General features: G+C 39.3%; 1 protein-coding gene across 1 annotated transcript; it reads left to right on the top strand.

The window, feature by feature from the left end:
- The first annotated feature begins 1,740 nt into the window (after window positions 1-1,740).
- On the top strand, window positions 1,741-18,233 carry pnp6 (purine nucleoside phosphorylase 6). Its single transcript, XM_074632138.1, has 6 exons — window positions 1,741-1,927; window positions 8,480-8,649; window positions 8,762-8,865; window positions 11,595-11,770; window positions 11,870-12,060; window positions 13,463-18,233. The coding sequence occupies exons 1-6, from the start codon at window positions 1,890-1,892 to the stop codon at window positions 13,657-13,659; spliced, it is 876 nt and encodes a 291-aa protein (XP_074488239.1). The 5' UTR covers window positions 1,741-1,889; the 3' UTR covers window positions 13,660-18,233.
- Window positions 18,234-22,883: the final 4,650 nt, after the last annotated feature.

Genomic DNA, 22,883 nt, shown 5'->3' with positions numbered 1-22,883 from the left:
ATTCTCAGTCAAATTAAAGCAGCTTGCCTTTAGCCTGTCTCACTGAAAGTGAAATGTGGTTCATTGCAGACTATGAAACAAATAACATTTAGTGAAATGGTTAATCACACACACACATGCACGCCTTCACGCACGCACGCAAAACCAACAGCACTGCGTGTGTTTCTGTGTGTGTGTATTCAATTCATTATGAGGACAAGAGGGACTACAGAAGGGGATTTGAAAACCTAGTGAGCATGGTGACAGGGCAGGGATTTCTAATTGAATCTACAACCTTACAAATCCACTTATTTATCCCTCTTGACTGACTGTGTTCATGACATATATTGGACTGATAGCTTACAGAGGTTACTAATCTTTGACCCCGATCACCACTGATAAATATTTTTCCCACAGACCCCCATCTGGGAATGTCTGAGTGACTGAAACCTCTAATCAGTGATTTTTATATATTCTGTTCCACTGCTGAGTGTGAGTGAATGGAAATCTCACATTACTGTAAGGTCAAATGCTATTTCAAAGCCTTCTCCACATTGCCAGGAACAAAATTATTTTGACTATTCATCTTTTTTTTACTGAAACTAGCTGGATTTAAATATACTGAGTCTAAAAATACCGGCATCAGCTTATACAGTAAAACATCCACTATGTGTTAGTTTTGTATTGTGGATTGTAAACTCCTCCACTGCTGAAATTCCAAGAAAAAATAGTGAGCACATGAACTCCAGCCTTGGACATAAAGACATAAAATCATGATGTGAATTTATAGTTTTACTACTTTACTACTCGTTAAAGTCAATATTCAAAGAGTTTATTTGATGTGTCATTATACCATATTGGTTTAGTGCTGCGGATTTATAGGCTTACAGTCGTATTACAGCTGTCAGTACACTTTCATTCTATCTTTTTAGAATCAGCACTTTGAATTGTTGTGCAACCTGTGCCTGTGTGTGAGAGAGAAAGAGGGGGAGGGAATACTTGTTTATATACTTATTTTATTTTTTTATTGTTATTTTTAGGTATGTTAATTTTATTACTTATTTATTCTATCCTTTTTAATGCACTGACGGGAGCTGGGAGAAACAATATTTTGTTTCCTTCTGTGTATTGTAATGGAAATTCAATTAATATTCCGAGATGAGTCCTAATGAACGTTGAAATAAGGATCTCGAACAGATGAAATGTCTTTGTTGTATTTTATTCTTGCAAGAAGAGGCACTGGTTATACAGAGTCACACAAAGTCTGCAGAAGAGTGCACTCCAGGAGATTATTACAATGTGACTCTATAGAAATAAAATCTACAACAGGGACTGTGAGAAAAGGAGTTGTTTTGCACAGATATGGAGTTGTTTTACTCAGACAGTCTCCCAGTAGAAGTCAACACTCAGTATTTTCCCACTACATGAAACAAAGAGCACACAGACAGTAACTTTCCACTGTTGCATAAAGAGACATAATTACATACAATGTAATTTTCCATTACAGTATGCAAATACTCGTAGCATTTGGTTGTTGCATGCTCTTATTATTTGCCTCATCATCTTTCTGCTTCCTCTTCCCCTCTGTTGCCCTCTCATTGTTTCTCCCTCTCTGTTCCCAGCCCTGCTGCTGTCACTGAACGGATCAGTGAGCTGCTGCCCAGCCTGCTAGAAAATAGGATTTAGTCTTCTTCAAAGGGGACCGACAATCAGTTTATAGGCCGCGCCCCCTTCCGCACTGTACGCGGTGACGTCAGCCGCACAGCATGACATAACGCCACTCCGCTCACCGCCTCAGAGTCCCGCATCAGCCGCTCCACCACCTCCACCACCGTGAACTCAGCGTCTGTCAAACACGACACAAACAGCGACGTCTTATCAGAATAGATTGGTCCCGCTCATCATCAGATATGGAAGTGGCATCCTCCTCCTCCTCCAGTCAATGCAGGTAAGACCCGATATAAGGCTGGATGTTGGAGTGACATGAGCCTCATGGTTGTCAAGGCTACCCTCCTGTAGCCTGATTATGTTAAAGGGATATGTTGAAAGCACAACGCCTGTGTAATCACTGAATCTGGATATATGGACTGTGTGCTATTTGAGAGTAGCTTAGAGAAGCCAAGGCTATAGAGTATGAACGCTTTTATTCCGAGGATTAGTAGCCTATATGAGGGGCTTTTCCTCCCAGCATGACACCTCTCACTCTGACGTAATCGTCACAGGTGGTTTATAAACTATATACATATCGTAACTATATAGTGTGCTAACTCTTTTTTTATTTATTTATTTGTTTATTTGTTTATTTATTTCTTAATTGCTCTTAATTTATTTTTCTTTCTTTAATTTATTTGTCTCTCCATTTTGTTTTATACATATTTTATTTTATTTTATTTTGTTATGAGGAAAAGGAAGAAAAAGAAAAAAACAAAAACAAAAAAACAAAGAAAAATAAATATATATATATATCTATGGATAGAAAGCAAAAGGCAAAAGCCAGGAGCTGTCAAACCAGGCTCACGAATTTACGAGTACGAGTGCTAACTCTTAACAATTCCTTTCATAGATAATGCCTTTATTTGCTCACTTAACAGGAAAGTCTTGTCTTTCTAGTTCACTTGACTGGCAGACAAACGGAGTTTAGCAACAGCCCAGGCTGATTAAACAGGTCGGAAGAGCTGTGTTGAGTCTAACAGAACAAATGTGTAGCAACCATTGTGGCGGTCGTCCAGCTCAGCTCTCTGCTCTGGTCGCCTGGATACGGAGTTCCGGGCAGCACCACGGACAGCTCCACTTCGAGAACCAGAGAAAGAAGGGAAGAGAGAGCCCAAGAATGAATGAACCTACCCGGTCATTAAATATGATTGCACGGTTTATAAAAAAAGAAAAAAGAAAGTAAAAGAAGCATAATTTTGTAATTACAATAGTTTATAAACCAATTTTTAAGTGGATGAGCTTATAGACAAACTCATTAAGTACACTATAGAGAAAACAACTTCAACATTCAAAATTGAAATATTATATAATATATAGTAATATATGTATTGTGTATGTGTGTTAACCCAACATCTGACAATCTAAGCTATAGAAATACAAGTAGGCTTACAAAATCATTCAAATTTTGACAATAAAAATAATATTCCACAAAAAAATCACAACTCATTTAATATAACTACTATAGGCCTACTACTATTTCCATATTCTTAAACTAATTCTGAAATTGTTCTGATACCAATAGAATGCTCCAGGGATGACGTATTTTTGTAGGCCAACCAGGAAGTTAGCATCGTCCTGGGTTTCCTTGACAAACAGTCAACGGGATTGTTCCATTGGGTTTTGGGATTATTGCAGAAAATAAACTCTGTGGCAAACAAGTGTTTATGATACTTAACACGTTTTGTTCAGCAAAATAATCTTCACAAATGGACACGGTTGCATGAACATGAGTATAAACGAGGCTGTAAAGGAGGACGAGTCGGCGTGATGACGTTTAGAGGTCTCATCTAGCCACTTGTTAGCAACAGCCTTTTTTAAAGACACATAAAGGCTTCAAAATTCACAATTGGGGTAATATTGATGCATTTTATGTGGTAGGGATAAAAACTTAAAATCTCTTCAGTTGTGTTAACCACAGACCTTATTACAGCTTTCTAACTAAAAACCCATTTAAAAAACCTATTGACTTCCAGACGACGGAACCGAAAGTGCTAAAATGCTAACTCATTTCTGGGTTTTAGGACCCATTCCTGTGGAAATCTATTAGTTGGAAGGTATGACATTTTTAGGGGTGGGCCCTATGCACACAATCAATCTTAAAGTGGCAGTCTTTAAGATTTCAGTCCTGGTTGATTTTGAATTTCTATTTGATTGAAACCAGTAAATGTGCTCAGAGTTTGGCAATCTGGAGTCTTTGTTGATATTTATTCCCTCAAACTTATTTATTTCTGTATTGCTTTCTTTATACATTTCTTTTTACATTTCTTTATGCATTTCTGCCTCATTATGTAAATGAGGGGGCTGTCACTCAATGTGCGTCATCATGGGGTCAGGGTGCATGATCCCATATATGCTTGATAGCTAGCTTTTCAAGGTTTTTGGAAGTTCCGTCCTCCATACTATGTGTACAAGAACAAACCGTTTCTATTAAACATCATAAAATGCTAACACAATGCCAAAGGGCGTGGTGGAGTTGATTTGTTAGTCCTCTCCCTTTAATCTATTGTCTTCCAGGTATCAGATTACAGACTCATACCACAAGAGACCAGACATGTTTTAAGGTAGTGTACAAGCTGTCCCGGCACGTCAAGTCCAATCAACTCCTGCTACCATGTAGGTGGCAATTGTCTTGCAAGTTACCAATACTGGCAGCACGAGGCAGCGTCAGCACTATATTTATTATATTTATTAGTTTTGTGCAAATTGTTTTAAACAGCAGGAGAATCATCAATCAGGAGTAAAATATTATGTTGGAGGTTCAGCCATTGTTAAAACATCTTTCTTGGTTGTAAGCTGTTAGTCTGGTCAGTCTAGTTGGCTATTAGCAAATTCAGCAGCAGATCACATTTAGAACATAATTTAGTTTTCACCTTTACCCTCCATGAAAAACATTTCAGTGACGCTCATATAAATCATTAAAGCAGAATTACACCCCCCCCGAAATGTCATCATGTTTTTGTTGGATAAGAGATTTTTATGGCGAGATTTTTATTGTCTAAGAGACAATGACCCTACTTCTCACTTGATTTATTACCTCAGTAAACATTGTAAACATGAGTTTATGGTCTCAATCGCTAGTTTCAAGTCTTCTTCAATACAGTATGATTTTAATTTAGTAAATTATGGTCCCATTTAGAGTCAAATAGACCATACAGCAGGGTATGCTATAGAGCGTGGCTACCTTGTGATTGACAGGTCGCTACCACGGCGTTGTCCGGTCTGGGAGTTGTCCGTGTTTTCGTCTTAGAACTTTAACCCTTTCATAGTGTGTTTTCAGTTCATGAAAGTTAAGTAACATCTTGGTCACCTACAAATGTCTTATTCAGTGTTCGGTTGTACTTAGCTCCACTCTCTTCTGTCTCTTGTGGTTGCAAAGAAACAACATGGCGACAACCAAAAACCAAGATGGCGACAGTGAAATCCCCAATCTCAAGGTTTCAAAACCAGTCCACAAACCAATGGGCGACGTCAAGTTGACTACATCCACTTCTTATTCTGGTTGTGTGTTTGTGTGTTAAGCTGCCATTACCACCTGAAGAATGACGTAAAGGCCAACCTCTGCAACTGACAGGCCAGTAATGGCGTTGTGTCACAGTTGTTTGTGCTGTAGATTACATTGATTACCTGTAGAGTGTTATGATAATTCTTCCACACATTTTAGACAACACAGAAAAACAAACCTTGATAAAGTTTTAATGGTTGGAGCATTATTCACGTTCATCACTTTGACTTTACCCTGGCCCAGGTACAAAACATACCTACTGATATGAAAGATTTCCCAGCTCCTTTTGGAGCTTGAATTAAATAAGGAAACAAGGGGAAAATGTGGGAAGATTGAACACCCAAGGCTAGTCTGATGTAGCTGTCATCTTAGATGGCAGCTCTAAAATGAGCTCCAACTCATCAGGCTCTCTCCTGCTGCAGATTGGTCTGGTAAAAGCCTGAAGTGTCATTGTGTTTTAATAACAAAGCTTGAGGCATAGAGGGAACATTGACAAGGTTATAGCTTTACAACCATATTTATAACCTGAATTACAGACTGTTTCAGACTTTGCATAATATAGTACCTCAAGGCATTTCCAATGAAATCAGCATCCCTGAATAATGGTACACTTAAAAATGGCAAAGTAAAAAACCCTTAAGTGTGGTGCATAATGTGGTATTTATTCTTATTTTTACACAATATTCCTTTACATGTGCATTTACTCCTGCATTTCAGAGTGTCTTCCCCTCCAGCTGATCTTTAACATGTACTCAGTGGTGGAAAGTAACTAAGTACATTTACTCAAGTACTGTACTTAAGTACAATTTTGAGGTACTTCTACTTTACTTGAGTATTTCCATGTATTGATACTTTCTACTTCTACTCCACTACATCTCAGAGGGAAATATTGTACTTTTTACTCCACTACATTGATTTAATAACTTTAGTTACTTTACAGATTCAGATTATTAATACAAAATATAATCAACGAATAAATGATGTATTATTATAGATTAAACTACCCAGCAGTATATAAAGTCATTAAAATGAGCTCCACCTGCTCCACCAGCTGCAACATTAAAGTGATGAACACATTAATGCATCAATAAGTATAATCCAATAATATACATTATTCTGCATAATGTGTACTTTTTTGTTTGGTACTTTAAGTATGTTCAGATGCTAATATTTTTGCACTTTTACTTAAGGACTTTGAACGCAGGACCCTTACTTGTAACAGAGTATTTCTAAATGGTAGTATTTCTACTTTTACTGAAGTACATGATCTGAGTACTTCCACCACTGCATGTACTATAATACAATAATAAACATGTAATACAATACTAATGTAATATAACAATATAACATGTAATAGAAAATGTTTACTTAATGTGATGCCCCTATTGACTTTGCTTTGTTTGGTAAACCAATAGTGAGGTAAAGATCAGGGGAAGTAAACAGGAGGTGTAATTAGGAAAACTGTCAGACGCGCGTCAGACGCGCGTCTATTTTATAGAATAGAAGGCTCGCCTATTTTACACGCGAGCCGCTCGCCTCTCGGCTGCGTGTCCCAGCAGCAACAGACAGTGAAGGTGATCTATTGACAGTATATGAACATCATACCAGCAAGATTACTACAGTTTCCATGTCTAGACATCTGTAGAATATTTCACAGACAGTGAAAGTGATCTAGTGACTGTATATTAACTTCATACCAGCAAGACTTTACTACAGTTTCGAGGTTTATCTGTAGAATATGTTACCGAGATGAAAAAAAAGTAAAGTTAAGTAAACTTGTTTTTAAATCAACACTTCCTGCTTTCATTTCAAAATAAAAGCCCTCAGGCGTTTTTTCTATAGACAGAATCCCTTCATTTGTTAACACGAGGCTTTTATTCTGAAATATGAGCAGTCAGTGCTGTGGAAAACGCAATCACTTTCCAAAAATTTATAAAGTTTGGGGTTTAAATCAACACTTCCTGCTTTCATTTCGAAATAAAAGCCCTAAAGCGGGTTTTCTTTGCACAGAATTCCTTCATTTGTTAACACGAGGCTTTTATTCTGAAATATGTGCCGGACAGTGATGTGGAACAAGCAGAGAGATGGAAAGCATCATAAATGAATACAGTACGGAGTTTTAATTGTGGATTATTACTATTATTTACTAATTACCACACGTTTCTGAACCTTTCTCTGTCTAAAATAAATATAAATTATATTTATCATGAAGTTAAATGGCCATTAAAAGGCAAACTCTATGTAGAAAGAAAGGGCTGACAGCAGCATCAGAAACACGGCTGACAGGTAGCTGACATGCTCCCGAGAGGCAGCTAACTCGCGTCCAGTGTGAACACCCTAGGTGGGCATCACGCGGCCACGATGTGACGCTGCCGTCAGGCGAGCCTGAAGCGGGCAGTGTGCCCCAGGTAGCGACCTGTCAATCACAAAGTAGCCACGCCCTAAAGCATTCACTGCTTTATGGTCTATTTGACTCTAAACAGGACCATAATTTACTAAATGAACATCATGCTGTATTGAAGAAGGATTTAAGCTAGCGATTGAGACCATAAACTCATGTTTACAATGATTACTGAGGTAATAAATCAAGTGAGAAGTAGGCTCATTTTGTCATAGACTTCTATACAATCAGACTTCTTTTTACAACCAGAGGAGTCGCCCCCTGCTGGCTATTAGAAAGATGCAAGTTTAAGCGCTTTCGCATTGGCCTCACTTTTCAGACCCGGAGGTTATCCACTGGCCAGAGCTACCAAAATGTCCGCAATTTGGCAATATTTTACAATGGAAAATCTGTCAAACTGACCATATCCATATAACCATATCATATCCATACAGGGCTAGTAGTACAAAGCAGTTATTTGTTTTTAATGCACTGGAATCGGATAGTATACTCGGTACGCAAGTTCAGGTATCAGAATTGGTATTGGGAAGGAAAAAATGACATCGGAACATAGTTGTTACAGAATATTATATAGCCTAATATTGTCATAACACTGAGCAATAACTTGCCTTGAGTTTCAGTAATTGGATTTGTCACCATGACAAAGTGATCCTGCAGTCAGCTGTAATTTAGTTTATATTCCTGTTCGCTCTCCTCAGACAGTGACTCTTAATTCTAAACATGAGACTGATGTTGATTAGTATTTATGGTGTTTATTCCTTGGTGATAATGATGATGATGGTTATGGCGATAATTATCATAGAGATAAGCAACTGATTTATCTCTGTCAGAACTATGGCTTAGTAATGTTTAACATTAATCAATATTCTTTCTATGACTTGCAGATACAGTTATGACGAGTATAAGGAGACAGCAGACTGGCTGCTTTCAAACACAGAGCAGCGTCCTGAAGTAGCCATCATCTGTGGTTCAGGCCTGGGCGGTCTGGCTGACATGCTGGATAACAAGACTGTGTTCCAGTATGAGGATATTCCACATTTTCCCAGCAGCACTGGTAAGTTGCCTCTGACAAATTGCTTTTTATCCTAAACTAATTATAAGTGTTTGGAAACTGTACATAAGCATGCTAGCTGCTGCTCATAATGTATACTGTATGTACTGTGCAGTGCATGGCCATGCCGGTAAGCTGGTGTTCGGGAAGCTGCAGGGCCGTGAATGTGTCTGCATGCAGGGGAGATTCCACTTCTACGAGGGCTACAGCATACACACGGTAAGCTACATTAATGTATATGAAATACTGCTTGTGGTACTTTTTTTATTAGTAAGGCTAGGATTGTGTTGTTGCTAAAGGTGAGCTTTAAACAACCTTAAAGGGACTGTTTGTAACTTCTTACACATATAAATCACCCGGGTCGGTGTCCCATACGCGCTCGCATATGCGAACAGGTTACCTGTTTCATGTACTACTGTCAGGATATAGCGACCGTTTTATAAAAATAACTTTTTTTAATCATATTTGCTCCAATCTCGCCTACTTCAGCTTTAATTAATGATTTCAAATTAAATTTGAATGATGTCCATGTGAACTCCAGTTGGTGCAGAGACGCAGACATATCCATTTGTTACCTGTGAGCAGCTTTCCGTCTCAGTTTCTGTCACAAGCCAACTTGCTTCGGCATTGTGAAACCTTGCTGATGCGAATGATATACTATACAGGATAACTGAACTAAAGCTGGCAGTTTAAACCCTGACTTTGTCAATCATTTTGAGAAAAACATTCACAGCATCTGTGACTGTTGGCCTAATCTTTAAACCATGGACATGTACAAACACTAACTTTGGTATTCTTGTTACGGAGGGAGACTCTTTAAAAGACACATGATTCATTTTGTGCCACATGATCTCTTTATTTTAAGTTCCAATTAGAAGATTGGCTTTGTGATACTTGTAGATACAGTATTTGTAACTTGTGCTTATATCAAACTGCCTGTATAAATTGTATAATTTTATTTTGAAAATGTAACAACTTTAAATTCAGCAGCTCAAACTGGACTTTCTTTTCATATAGTTTTGGCTAACAATTTACTATGTGTGTTGAATGATCGGCTGCAGAATCGTGATGACAGTAAGAAAACCACCCAGTGTGTCATAGTGTCGGTATGGGACTGGCCTTTGGCCTGTGGAGACGCTGTGTCCTGGTTTTATTTTAATTTTATTATTACCGGCTATGATGTGCCATCTTCACATAAAATGATCCATATAACCCTACTGAATCATAAAATCTAGTCTCATACATACAGTAATAGAAAGCCAGATGCATTATGACCCTCCTGTATCCAGTTGGGACTTTAGACAGCAATATAATGTATGAAATACCTCCAGTTGAATCACCACAAACTGAGTTGAACTCAAAAAGATTTGATTCCGCCCAAGCCAAACTAAGGTTTGTATTAAAAATATGCCTTCTTGGCAAACTGAACAAAATCCTAAACTGAACAGTAGATCAGATGAGATGAGAATCAGTTTTTATTAGCCACACTAGAATAGCAATGTCATTCTGTTTTTAATTTATTCAATACTTTATGGCCAAATAGCCTGCAATGACAAACCCATCAGCCTCAGCTGTACTTTGTGGTTAGTGCTAATTAACAAGTGTTAGCATGCTAACACACTAAGATGGTTAACTAAGATGCTAGCTATGGCTTTACACTCTTAAAGGGATAGTTGGGGTGTTTTGAAGTGGGGTTGTATATGAGGTACTTATCCATAGTCAGTGTATTACCTACAGTAGATTACTGTTGGCGCGCTCCCGGTTTGGAGAAATGGGCAGGAGTACCAGCACGGGAGCAAAGCAATGTACTGCTGTGGACTTGTGTGACTTTGGTTACTTCAGATTCACCAAAGTCACACAATAGCACAAACAAACTAACCGATCAAGGTAGTGGTAGACCATCAACTCCTGTGTTCTGCAAGGTAAAATTACTGGGTTTTTTCAATGGAGTTTGGTGGCTTTGGTGAGAGCATAGCTGGATATGGTTCCCTGTCGGAAAGGGCTGTCTGATGGCAAGGTAAAGGGGTGAAAATATTCGAAATATAGCGTACACTTACCCAGCAGTACATTGCTTTGCTCCCGTGCAGTAACTCCTGTTTGCTTCTCCAAGATGGGGGCATGCCGACTGTTGTCTACTGTAGGTAATACACTGACTATGGATATGCACCTCATACAACCCCACTTCAAAACAACCCCAACTATCCCTTTAATCTTGTTCTGTCTGTTTCTGTGCAATTTCTTTTCTCCTTCCTTGTCAGGGGACATAAATAATCATTGACTGAAAACTAGCTTAACACAGGCAAATATGTATTACCACCTTTTGGCAAATCATTTAATAAAGTCAACTCTTTATTAACAGCTCCCTGCTACAGTGTAACTACTGACAGTCCTGCTATTACATATGCAGTTTACTGTGCTTACATTTCATCCCTAACAAGGCCACAAGTCACCTTACAACACAGCCCACCGTTATAATATACAAAACTCATATCAAACAGGCCAATGCTCCAAAATGACAGCACTGACCTTATCAAGAAACCGGGGTACTTGAAAACATTTCTGCACTAACTAGCAAAACACTTTCACAGGCAATTCAAGCTGTAGAGAAATGTGAAATAGGAAAAGCAATTTCCAAGTGTGACTGCAGTGAGAAGTAACAACAGTCATTTACGGGCCATCGGCTGCCCTATAAAGGTTAGTATAGAACCACGACTGTTTGAGACATGCACAATTCAACAAGGAATAAAAATCCTAGAGTCCACTCGCATCAGCGTATGCAGAAGCTGTCACTTTTGAAATATTGGCCTCTTGGGGTATGCATTTTCTCCTCTGTTACTCCCAGGTGACCCCTTTCTTGTAACTCCCATTTGTAATAATCTGATATACATAAAAGCGATAAAAGAACAACAGCATCTGTCTCTGAAGCATTGCCTTGTTTGTCACTCCAGGTGACGTACCCGGTGCGAGTCTTCCACCTGCTGGGCGTGAAAACTCTGATTGTGACAAATGCAGCGGGGGGACTCAATGGCAGCTACGATGTGGGAGACATCATGCTCATTAAGGATCACATCAACATGCCAGGCTTTGCAGGGCAGAACCCGCTTTGTGGGCACAATGATGAAAGGTACAGCGCAAACACCAAGGCAGGACTGTGAAAATGAAACTTGGCTATACATCTGTGTCTTATTGCTATGTCCTATTTATTAATTCAATGTCTCTCCAGGTTTGGAACGCGTTTTCCTTGCATGTCGGATGCATATGACCGTACGCTGAGGGATCTGGCCAAGCAAACAGCAGAGGAGCAGGGCTGCAAAAGTTTCCTGCAGGAAGGGGTTTACTGCATGCTGCCTGGACCGACATACGAGACCATTGCAGAGAGCAGAGCCCTGCAGATGCTGGGGGCTGATGCTGTGGGTTAGTACAGCTCTCTCATGCTCACTTAAAGGGATACTGATGTGTTGTGGGACAACCTCTCAGCAGTCCCATGGATAAGAACATATAATGCATTCTGAACAGATACAAACAGCATTTGAATTCTGCAGTAGTATTCCCCTGACAAATGTCTGCAGGTGTAGGCAATTTTAGCTTCAGAGATTCATCGTCAATAACCTTTCAGTACTTTTCAGCAGATTTGTTGGGCAGTGCAGGATAAAGCTTGACTGATGTTGCGCAGATGTTATTTCGATGTCATGATCTGATATCGAGGCCTGGCACCTTGCATCAAGAGAGTTGTTCCGATAGCTTTCTCATTTTGTTTCATAAACACTCCAGAACAACTTTAATTTAATCTGCACCTCCTCCCGTTGCATTCACCAACTCCTGTTTTTTTTTTTTTTTTTATTATTATTTTGCAATATGACCAAATGAGCTTTTATGATGGTTATTAGTCAATAACTCTCTCATTTTTTGTCGTAGACACTTCAGACCAAACTTTCATCTGGGTCTCCTCCCATTATTTACACAACCTCCAGTTTTATATAGAAGAATCATACAGTACAGTATGTCCCAATGCAGGTCTGACCTCTTCTTCTATTTCCATTATTCATTGAGACGTATCTCTTTTTTCAAAGGTAGGGTTCAAAAGCAAATCAGGTTTTACTATTTGATTAATTTAGGTACATGTTTAAAATATGTTGTTTTGTATATTTTATATATTTTGCTATATATATTAGGACTGTCAAAGTTAATAATATTGCATTAACGCAAATTAGTTTTCTTCTTGCTGCGAAGGGGAATAAATAACGCCCCAAACTAGCGCTAAATTTTGGCAAGGAAAAACTGCCTTGGCCATTTTCAAAGGGGTGTCTTGACCTCTGACCTAAAGATATTTTAATGTAAATGGGTTCTATGGGTACCCACAAGTCTCCCCTTTACAGACATGCCCACTTTATGATAATCACATGAAGTTTTGGGCAAGTCATAGTCAAGTCAGCACACTGACAGCTGTTGCCTTTTGGCTTGAGTTTTCCATGTTATGATTTGAGCATGTATTTTATGCTAAATGCAGTGTTGTTAATTGATTTCCAATAATAAATATATACATACATTTGCATAAAGCAAGCATATTTGCCCACTCCCATGTTGATAAGAGTATTAAATACTTGACAAATCTCTCTTTAAGGTACATTTTGAACAGATAAAAACTTTGCTATTACTGTAACTATGGACAATCATGCGATTAATCACGATAAAATATTTTAATCAATTGACAGCCCTATTATATACAGAATATATATATATATATATACAGTATATACTGTATATATAGTCCTGATTAAGTCAGCGCACCTGAGACAGACTTCTCCCCTTTGTCTAGGTATGAGCACAGTGCCAGAGGTGGTGGTGGCTCGTCACTGTGGCTTGCGTGTCTTGGGTCTGTCCCTCATCACCAACAAGGTTGTGACAGATTATGACAGCACTGAGAAGGCAAACCACGAGGAGGTGCTGAAGGCCACCAAGCGCAGAGCCGAGGACCTCCAGAGGCTCGTCAGCCACCTCATCGCCAAGATCTAGTACCTTCACCTGAAATCTGCTGACAAAAAAACCATTTCCAGCCTCACAATTAAGTCATTGGTGACTAGCTTTGGACAAAAGGTAAAAAAAATTGGTGTAGATGGTGAACTGGTCAAGTATGTGTGAATAAATGATTACTTATTTGGGTATTGTATTGGTTATGGTTAAGGTTATGGTTAACTGGGGGTGTGGTCTTTGAGGTAGAGAGCAGAGTAAAGATACAAATGTTGAGAATGTCAATATGCCACTTGTATTAGCTGGAAATGTCCAATATTGTACGTTGTCTAGTTAGCTATTCAGTGCTATCACAGCAAGAGTTTCACAACCCTGGATCCAGTTCAGTCCAAACTTTATAGAATATACAGTATTTCTGACAACTAGCTAAATCTGTTCTTCAGAGGTGTAATATCTATAAATTGAAAGAGCAACAATTAGGCAGTTAGCCATTGATCTAATAGTTTTAATAGAAGGCACGGATTGGCTTTAATTTTCATTCATTCTCGACACAGCGTGCAGCACCCAAAGTCGGGCTTTGCTCGACGCAGCGAAAAGCCATCGTGGAGCAGCTCTTGCATTAGAAATAATGGGTTTCAGAGCGCAGTGGTGGCATTGTCGTGTTTGTCTGAAAGGGCCTTCAGTGAGTGAGAGATTGAGAGAGAAATGGAGAGCACTTAGAGAAAGAAAAACTCATATTTACATATACTTTCATATTTATAGTTATATTACAAACAATTAATGAATGAATAAAACTGAATATTAGTTTATGCCAGAGATTTACACAAATTCATGCCATAGGGGCGAATTATTCAGGTTTTTTTCCTGAGAATTAAAAGTAAAGTTAAAAGTAGGCCTATTCAACATAAAAATGCTGTTGCAGTGTACTTATTATTTTGTTATTTCCATTCGTTAAAAGTCACCAGAATGCAGGAAATAAAGTCTTTGAAACTCAAATTTTAGTTGCTCTTTCACAATAAGTGGTGCACATGAATCATAAGATCTGGAAAACCAGGCTGAGGAACTATTGTTGAAGTAGTACAATTTGTTTTGAAATGACAACTAATGGGTGGCTCTAAAAGTGTACTGTAGGTGGCATATTGACTTTCTTGTTGTGTGTTCCAGAGTATTGTGGTGGCTACTTATGATTATAGTGTACCATGCCCTTATTTACAATGACCATGGATCAATAAATGTAATAGGAATAGAGCGGTGGCTATTGTACAACCCCCAGCGGTATGTATTTCTATCCTGCATTAGTGCTGCAGGGTTGTTTGGGGTTTCCCTTTACAGTACTGGGACCTCTCTGATGGCTCAACCTGTATATTTGAGTGTGTCTAAATAATATAATGAGTCTAATTTTATGGTCAGTTCATGCTGCTCACTACTAATGACTACTAATAGATTGCTCCAGGGATGACGTATTTCTGTAGGCCAACCAGGAAGTTAGGGTTAGGGTTAGGGTCACCCTGGTTCTCTCGACAAAAAGCCAATGGGGCTTTTCCATTGGGTTTTGGATTATTGCAGAAAATCAGCTCTGTGGCAAACTAACACTTATGATACTTACGCACTTTGTTCAGCAAGATAATCTTCACAAATGAACACTACTTTTATGATTTTTGAAGCGTGAATGCAATCACCAGAAGTAAAATGCTAACGAACTACACCACAGTCGCATGATTTCACGTCACCACCACTATGCTAAAGGCAGACTAGTGTTTGTCTCATTTAGCCACTTATTAGCATCCGCCTTTTTTAAGACACAAAGGCTCGAGTGGGGTATTTATTGATGTATTTTATGTCGTTAAAATCTCTCCAGCTTGTGTTAACCACAGACCTTATTTCAGGCATCTAACTAAAAACCCATTCAAAAAACCCATTGTCTTCAAAACGAGTGTAAGCTAATGCTAACTCATTGTAGGTTTTAGGACTCATTCCTGTAGCACTCTGTCGACACATGAAACCTTTACATAGCCTACTGGGATGATTGTTTCATGGTTAATAGATATGATCACATCCTGTTCTTGTTGGTGGAGACTCAGCAAAATGTTTTTTGATTTATTTGACCTCGTCTTTGTCTATAATTAGGGCTCGTAGAGTGATACCCTCCATTATTTATACTTACATTTATTATATGAATACATGCTGTATGTCTTCTTTGCCTTTAGCGAGATGCAATGTATGCAACTGCCACTTATGAATGCATCGTCTACAAGCTTCAAGATGCATTCAGAAGACACTGTGCACTTATGCGTTGGCCTTGAATTAACACCACTTCTATGATTTTTGAAGAGCACCAATCACCAGAAGTAAAAAGCTAACGAACTACACCACGGTCACATGAGTGCGCGTAAACACAATGAGGCTGTAAAGGTGGACTTGTCGGCATGTTGACGTGTAGTAGTCTCATTTAGCCACTTGTTAGAAACCGCCTTTTTTTAAGACACATAAAGGCTTCGAAATTCACGAGTGGGATATTATCTGACCTATTTTATGTTGTAGAACGAAACATTAAAATCTCTTAAGCCTGTGTTAACCACAGACCTTATTTCAGGCATAGGAACAGGAAGTGCTAAAATGCTAACTCATTTCCTGAATTTAGGATTCATTCCTGTAGCACTCTACCGCCGCCTGCTGGTGTGGACGGTTATTTCCTCTCATGCAGGCGCAGAACGAACGTGCTAACTGGTCATGGCTGTAGCCTTTGCGGTGTATTCAAATGCAACTTGTCGGTCAAGACAAAGGTGACTTGAAGTGACGCAACAGTCGGCCTTCATCGCCGCTAGTACATTTATGTCGGTATGGTGTGTCTGGGTCTTTAGAAGTTAATCCACATAACAATAGATGCTAATTGGGGAGAATGTAGAATAATTTTTGTGATCAAACAGGATCATTGGGACCAACTGTCACCTACTTTCTTTCATTTCGTGATTTCTTCTTATTAACAATGTACAATAAATACATATTTTAGCTATCAATCAAAGTGGGTAGATATTTACATTCCACTGTTATCAAATCAGACTAGTTTATTTTTGAAGTAGACAAATCATTTGTTTAAATTATTTAATGTATTTATTAGGGCTGTCAATCGATTAGAATATTTAATCGCGATTAATCTCCTGATCATCCATAGTTACTCGCAAATTAATCACACATTTTTTATCTGTTCAAAATGTACCTTAAAGGGAGATTTGTCAAGTATTTAATACTCCTATCAACATGGGAGTGGACAAATATGCTTGCTTTATGCAAATGTATGTATATATTTATTATTGGAAATCAATTAAAACACAAAACAATGACAGATATTGTCCAGAAACCCTCACAGGTACTGCATTTAGCATAACAAAATCCTAACATGGCAAACTGCAGCCCAACAGGCAACAACAGCTGTCAGTGTGTCAGTGTGCTGACTTGACTATGACTTGCCCCAAACTGCATGTGATTATCATAAAGTGGGCATGTCTGTAAAGGGGACATTCGTGGGTACCCATAGAACCCATTTTCATTCACATATCTTGAGGTCAGAGGTCAAGGGACCCCTTTGAAAATGGCCATGCCAGTTTTTCCTTGGCAAAATTTAGCGCAGTTTTTTAATTTCATATGATACTTGGCTTAGCTTCAAAAACTGAGTCCGCTACAACCTCTGAAATATCGATTGCGTTAATGCGTTGAAGAAATTGGTGCCGTTAACGCGTTATTATCGCGTTAACTTTGACAGCCCTAGTATTTATTGATGAAAAAACATGACAAAATTGCACGTCAATCCTAATCCTGGTCGGATCGCGACTGAAAGAGGCAATGACGTTTCGGCAGAACCAGTTTCTGAAAAGCCTGTCCACAATATGATCACAATGTAAGCAGAATATAATCTGAATGAAATACCTCAAATCAAAGGCTAATCTGATCAAACAGATGTGATGTATGAAGGTTTTTCCAGAGTGGATTGCATTTGGATCCGTTTTGTTTGTACGCCAAGAGACCACAACACTGTAATATCAGGGAGGGCTAATACCTGGGCCTGCAGTTTTCAATCTCCCCTGCGCCGATCTGGAACCTCCTGCCAGGTACCCTTGACCGTCTCATTCATTAGAGCTGCAAAGGCCAGAGAAATCCTCGATCAGCAGTCCACCTCTTAGACCATTTGTATCAGGCTTAACATCAAGATGCTAATGGAAGCCTTAAAAGGGAATTCCACTCAAAGGGAAGCCTGCCATCATCAAAATGTAAAATCTGGATCTGCTCCATACACAATAAACAGGGGAAACTCGTAATTTACAAGTCATTAATTTCAAGATGAATTACCATGCATTTCCTGTATGGGCACAACTCCAAATTTAGCATTTTGTTTCCTTGTTAGTCTTCTGTTGTCTGGTTTGTGAATTCTCCCACATGTTTTTATGTACTAAACTGAATAGTCACTTTATATTTTCTGCTCAGTTGAATAATATTTACTGTATCAAGGTCTCAGGTTAGAATCTAGTTCACACACAAGATAAATCTACTGTGTCGCTATTGACATAAATGTATTTATTTTCATAACAAATGTTGCTGCTGTCAAATAAAAATCTTGCAGAAGATATTTGGATGCTGGTATTTTCTGTCATGGATGAGTGCACGCATTTATTTGTGTGTGTGTGTGTGTGTGAGTGAGTGTGCTGAGGGGTTATGTGCCCAGAATCAGTCAATATGGCTGTTTTCAAGGAGAAAAAGAGTTTCTTTCAACGATAATGATGATAAGTGAACAGGGGGATATCTGCAAAAAGCAGGGAGACAAAGGCGAAACACACACACACACACACACACACACACACACACACACACACACACACACACACACACACACACACACACACACACCCCATCAACACATCCACTCTCTCTATCTTCAGCTTCACTCCCTCAATCCTTCACTTTAAGCACACCTCAAACAGACGAAGAGGCTGTGAGATTGAGATGAAGTGGAAATGGCTGTTCCGTGCCTGGCTCCTTTCTGTTACATAATTCATCTACATACGGCATGTAGAGGTGCAGCCCACTGTGGAGCTGAAATATTAATACAAATGAACCAGGCAGCCCAACAACACAAACACAACACCTTTACTGGGCTGAATTGTATTTGCACACGTTCACTCAGATGCCTCGTAACTCAGCTTCACGGCGGAAAAGCCAGGCGTCTACAAAGATGTGCATGTAGGATGCAAATAACAGGCTCTCTGCTTTGAATGGAGGGAAGTGGTAGACCAGACACACAGATGAAGACAGACGACAGGAGTGACTAAAGAGAATAAGAGAGGAGAATGAAGTGAGTCGGCAGTCCCCGCAGGCTGGCGACAGGCCTCATCTGTAATGTAATGTTGATCTATCTATTGTCGCCGTGCCAACAGAGCCCAGAGCCAGCTATTGATTATTATAGGGTGAAAAGAGAAGCTGAGGAAATAGAACGGGACAGCTCTGCTGAGTTTACACTCTTAAACACTGTCACACACGCAAACGCACACACGCTGTTCTTATGCACTGTCATGTACCTGAGCTCACACAGTCTAGCAGTGCTTCTGTTAGTGAATGTGACTTTTACAAGCATAAGAAATAGCGTCAGTGAGGGAATGTCTCCGCTGACTTTCACACGCTGCCTCCAGGAGGAGTCGGCTGCCAGCGGTGTGTCAGCACTGCGCTGTCCCAGCATGCAGAGTGGATGTGAAAAATTACTGCTGCACCTCAGGGGAGACGTGACAGGTCAACAAGTTCAACAACGCATCGATATGCATGATGGTACCAGCTTGGTTTGTCTGGATCATCTTAATGATTTGCCTACACCGCCTCAGCCTCAACTGGGCTAACCTTGATTTATAGCATGGAAAATATAAAATGCACAGTGCACTGCCAGTGCTCGGCAGATGGATGAAATATATATTATATATTACTGCTGGGTATTGGCAAGAATCTGGCGATACAATACGTATCATGATACAGGGGTTACGATTCAATATATTACGATATATTGATATTTTTAAAATCTAATTTTAGGAAAACAGTCATAGTATAAAGAACACACCGCCATATGCATAAAATCTGATGCCATCAGAACAGTGGGATTTGCATTTGCATTTACATTTATCACAGTCACTGTAACATCCAACATCATAGCACTACTTTTTGTGCAATCTGAGCCACTGTCTACCACAAATCTTTGCATGTAAACTATTAATTATGAAACAATACAATGTTTTTGAGAATCGATACATTATCACAAAACATAATATCACGATATTCATGGATATTTTCTTACACCCCTACTTTATAATCGCGATTAATTGCATGATTATCCATAGGTAATCACAATTAATCGCAAATTAATCACACATTTTTTATCCATTCAAAATGTATCTTAAAGGGAGATTTGTCAAGTATTTAATACTCTTATCAACAAGGGAGTGGACAAATATGCTTGCTTTATGCAAATGTATGTATATATTTATTATTGCAAATCAAAAACCCTCATCATAACATGGCAAATTCAAACCCAACGGGCAACAACAGCTGTCAGTGTGTCAGTGTGCTGACTGCATGTGATTATCATAAAGTGGTTATGTCTGTAAAGGGGAGACTCGTGGGTACCCATAGAACCCATTTTCATTCACACATCTTGAGGTTTTGAGCCTCCTTCGTTTTGAGGCTAGGTTTAGTTTCATATGATGCCAGTATCTTCACTCTAGCTTTAAAACTGAGCCTGCTACAACCTAAAAATCGCAAGTTGTATTAATGCGTTAAAGAAATTAGTGCTGGTCAAACAAATTTGCGTTAACGCGTTATTATCACTTTAACTTTGACAGCCCTAATGTATATATATATAAATTATATATATATATATATATATACAGGTGTGAGTGTAACAGAGTCACAGTAATATGTGCAACAGTAGAGTGGAGAGTCGACTGTGAACCCAGAGAGTGAAGTTGGTGTTGGACATATTGGCTGTAATTCATCACTTTTATTATCCTATAATACACCCATGGGCTGTATGCTGTAAGCCTGTACCATGTTGGATGTATTAACGTCCCTGTTCCTAAACAACCGGCTATCGGCCAGTAGCTAGTAGTGCTAGCAGCATGACATGACATTAATGTAGTTGTAGACTATTTACTAACATGCAGGACAAAAGCACAGGACACAACCTCTTATACATCCATGGTTTGTGGTATGTTGGACATATATTTTGGAGGTCCTTGACATGAAAAAGATTGAGATTGCTCTCATCCGTTTATGTCCATCGCTCACTTTATGCTCCTCCGGGAAGCAGCCGGGCAAAAAGTCCAATAAATAAATAAGTAATGCTTATTTATAATATTTTTACTATTCAACGCAGACCATTTCGGTAGAGACATTAAATATGACAATATAATAGAAATAATTTTGTTTTACTTTTGTACGGCATTTAGTAGGCGGACGTTTTACTGGCGTCTGGTTGTCATTTTCAGTCCAAAATGATGGAGGCATAGCTCTACTGCTGGGCGCTGATGTTGCAATGGAACGACCAATTGAATTTCACTTCTTATCAATATACGCTCTTTGTCCGCGCAGTAGTGATGGTGCGGTTGAGCTGAACTGAACCAATCACGAGCCGAGCACGGCCGCAGCTTGTTAGCAAGCTGTTAGCGTCACCAATCATGACGTCTCACCCCCTTTTTTTGCACCATATAACTACTTAAACCCAAACTTATCAGAAAAATGAACACTTGGAAATACATCAGCATGACAAGAACTACCAAAAATGACAGAAACCATCTTTGGGAAAAAGGATTTATAACCTATATTGCAGCCAGCCACCAGGGGGCGATTAAGATGTTTTGGCTTCACTTTTGGGGGGCAGTCTATGGGTCAAATGCATATTTTTGAGATGAAACTTAATTATTTTAGCTATGAATGTCACAGTGTCTTCTCCCATGTTTAGTCCCTGGCATTTTTTTGGACTCCTAATAGCTGCTTTAAAGGTGATCTAGGTTTTGAAACAACTTTAACAACACAGTGTAGAATTTCCTTTCACAGCAGACATTTTCACATGTTACAGCAGAAAAAGCATGTGTAATTACTAACTTTGATTAATAATGATTAAAAAACACCCAGTTCCCCTAGCATCTGTGAGTCAATTGAAAAATATTATTAATTTTCTCTTTTTTCTTTGCAGGAAAATGCTTCTAGGGATACTTGCCCTCCTCCTGCTCATTACAGGCTTATTGCTTCATCCTGAATATTATCACCTCTTGCAGTAAATGAGTTGAAGAAATATATATGAGTACATTTTTTTTTAATCCTCATTCTCCTAATAGGATCCTGGATCTGTGGCTTTGCCTTTCCCCTCTCTGCACAGCAGACTGGCCATTAATGAAAAAGTTCTTTTTACCTTTTTTTTTTTTTTCTTTTCCAGAATTTACATTTATTATGTGGGCTAATCACTGCTGGCTGGAGGCAGTGTGGGAAATGTGATTAGTGTGTGAGTTCTAATTAAGTCTGTGAAGCCTCACACACACAGGCAGGCAGGCAGACAGGCTGAACGCTTAGATACGCACACAGATGTGGGAAGGAAAACACACACACACACACACACACACAGAAACACACACACACAGAAACACATGCATGCATGAATCTCGTGCATGCAGAAATCCACATGCATGCACGTGCACGTGCACGCACCGGATCTACTGTAAAGCATGACGATGCAACAACAAAAACAATCTGCTCACTATCTGCATCTCTCTCATCTCTCTCTCTCACACACACACACACACACACACACACACACACACACACACACACACACACACACACATCAGTCTGTCCACTGCAGTGCCCAAGAAGTCCCATCACACAACCACATCATCAAGCTTGAAAGCACACACATACACACACATACACACACACACACACACACACACACACACACACACACACACATAGAGAGAGAGAGAGGGAGAGAGAGAAAGAGAGAGAGAGAGAGGGAGAGAGGGAGAGAGAGGGAGAGAAAGAGAGAGAGAGAGAGAGTGAGAAAGAGAGAGAGAGAGGGAGAGGGAGAGAGAGAAAGAGAGAGGGAGAGAGAGAAAGAGAGAGGGAGAGAGAGAAAGAGAGAGTGAGGGGGAGAAAGAGAGAGGGAGAGAGAGGGAGAGAGAGAAAGAGAGAGAAAGGGAGAGAGAGAGAGAGAGAGAGAGAGAGGGAGAGAGAGGGAGAGAGAG

This window comes from Sebastes fasciatus, chromosome 4 (genome assembly GCF_043250625.1).
Source record: "Sebastes fasciatus isolate fSebFas1 chromosome 4, fSebFas1.pri, whole genome shotgun sequence".
NCBI classification, from domain to species: Eukaryota; Metazoa; Chordata; class Actinopteri; order Perciformes; family Sebastidae; genus Sebastes; species Sebastes fasciatus.
The sequence above is the reverse complement of the archived record's forward strand: the minus strand, read 5'-3'. Positions and strand labels throughout refer to the sequence as shown.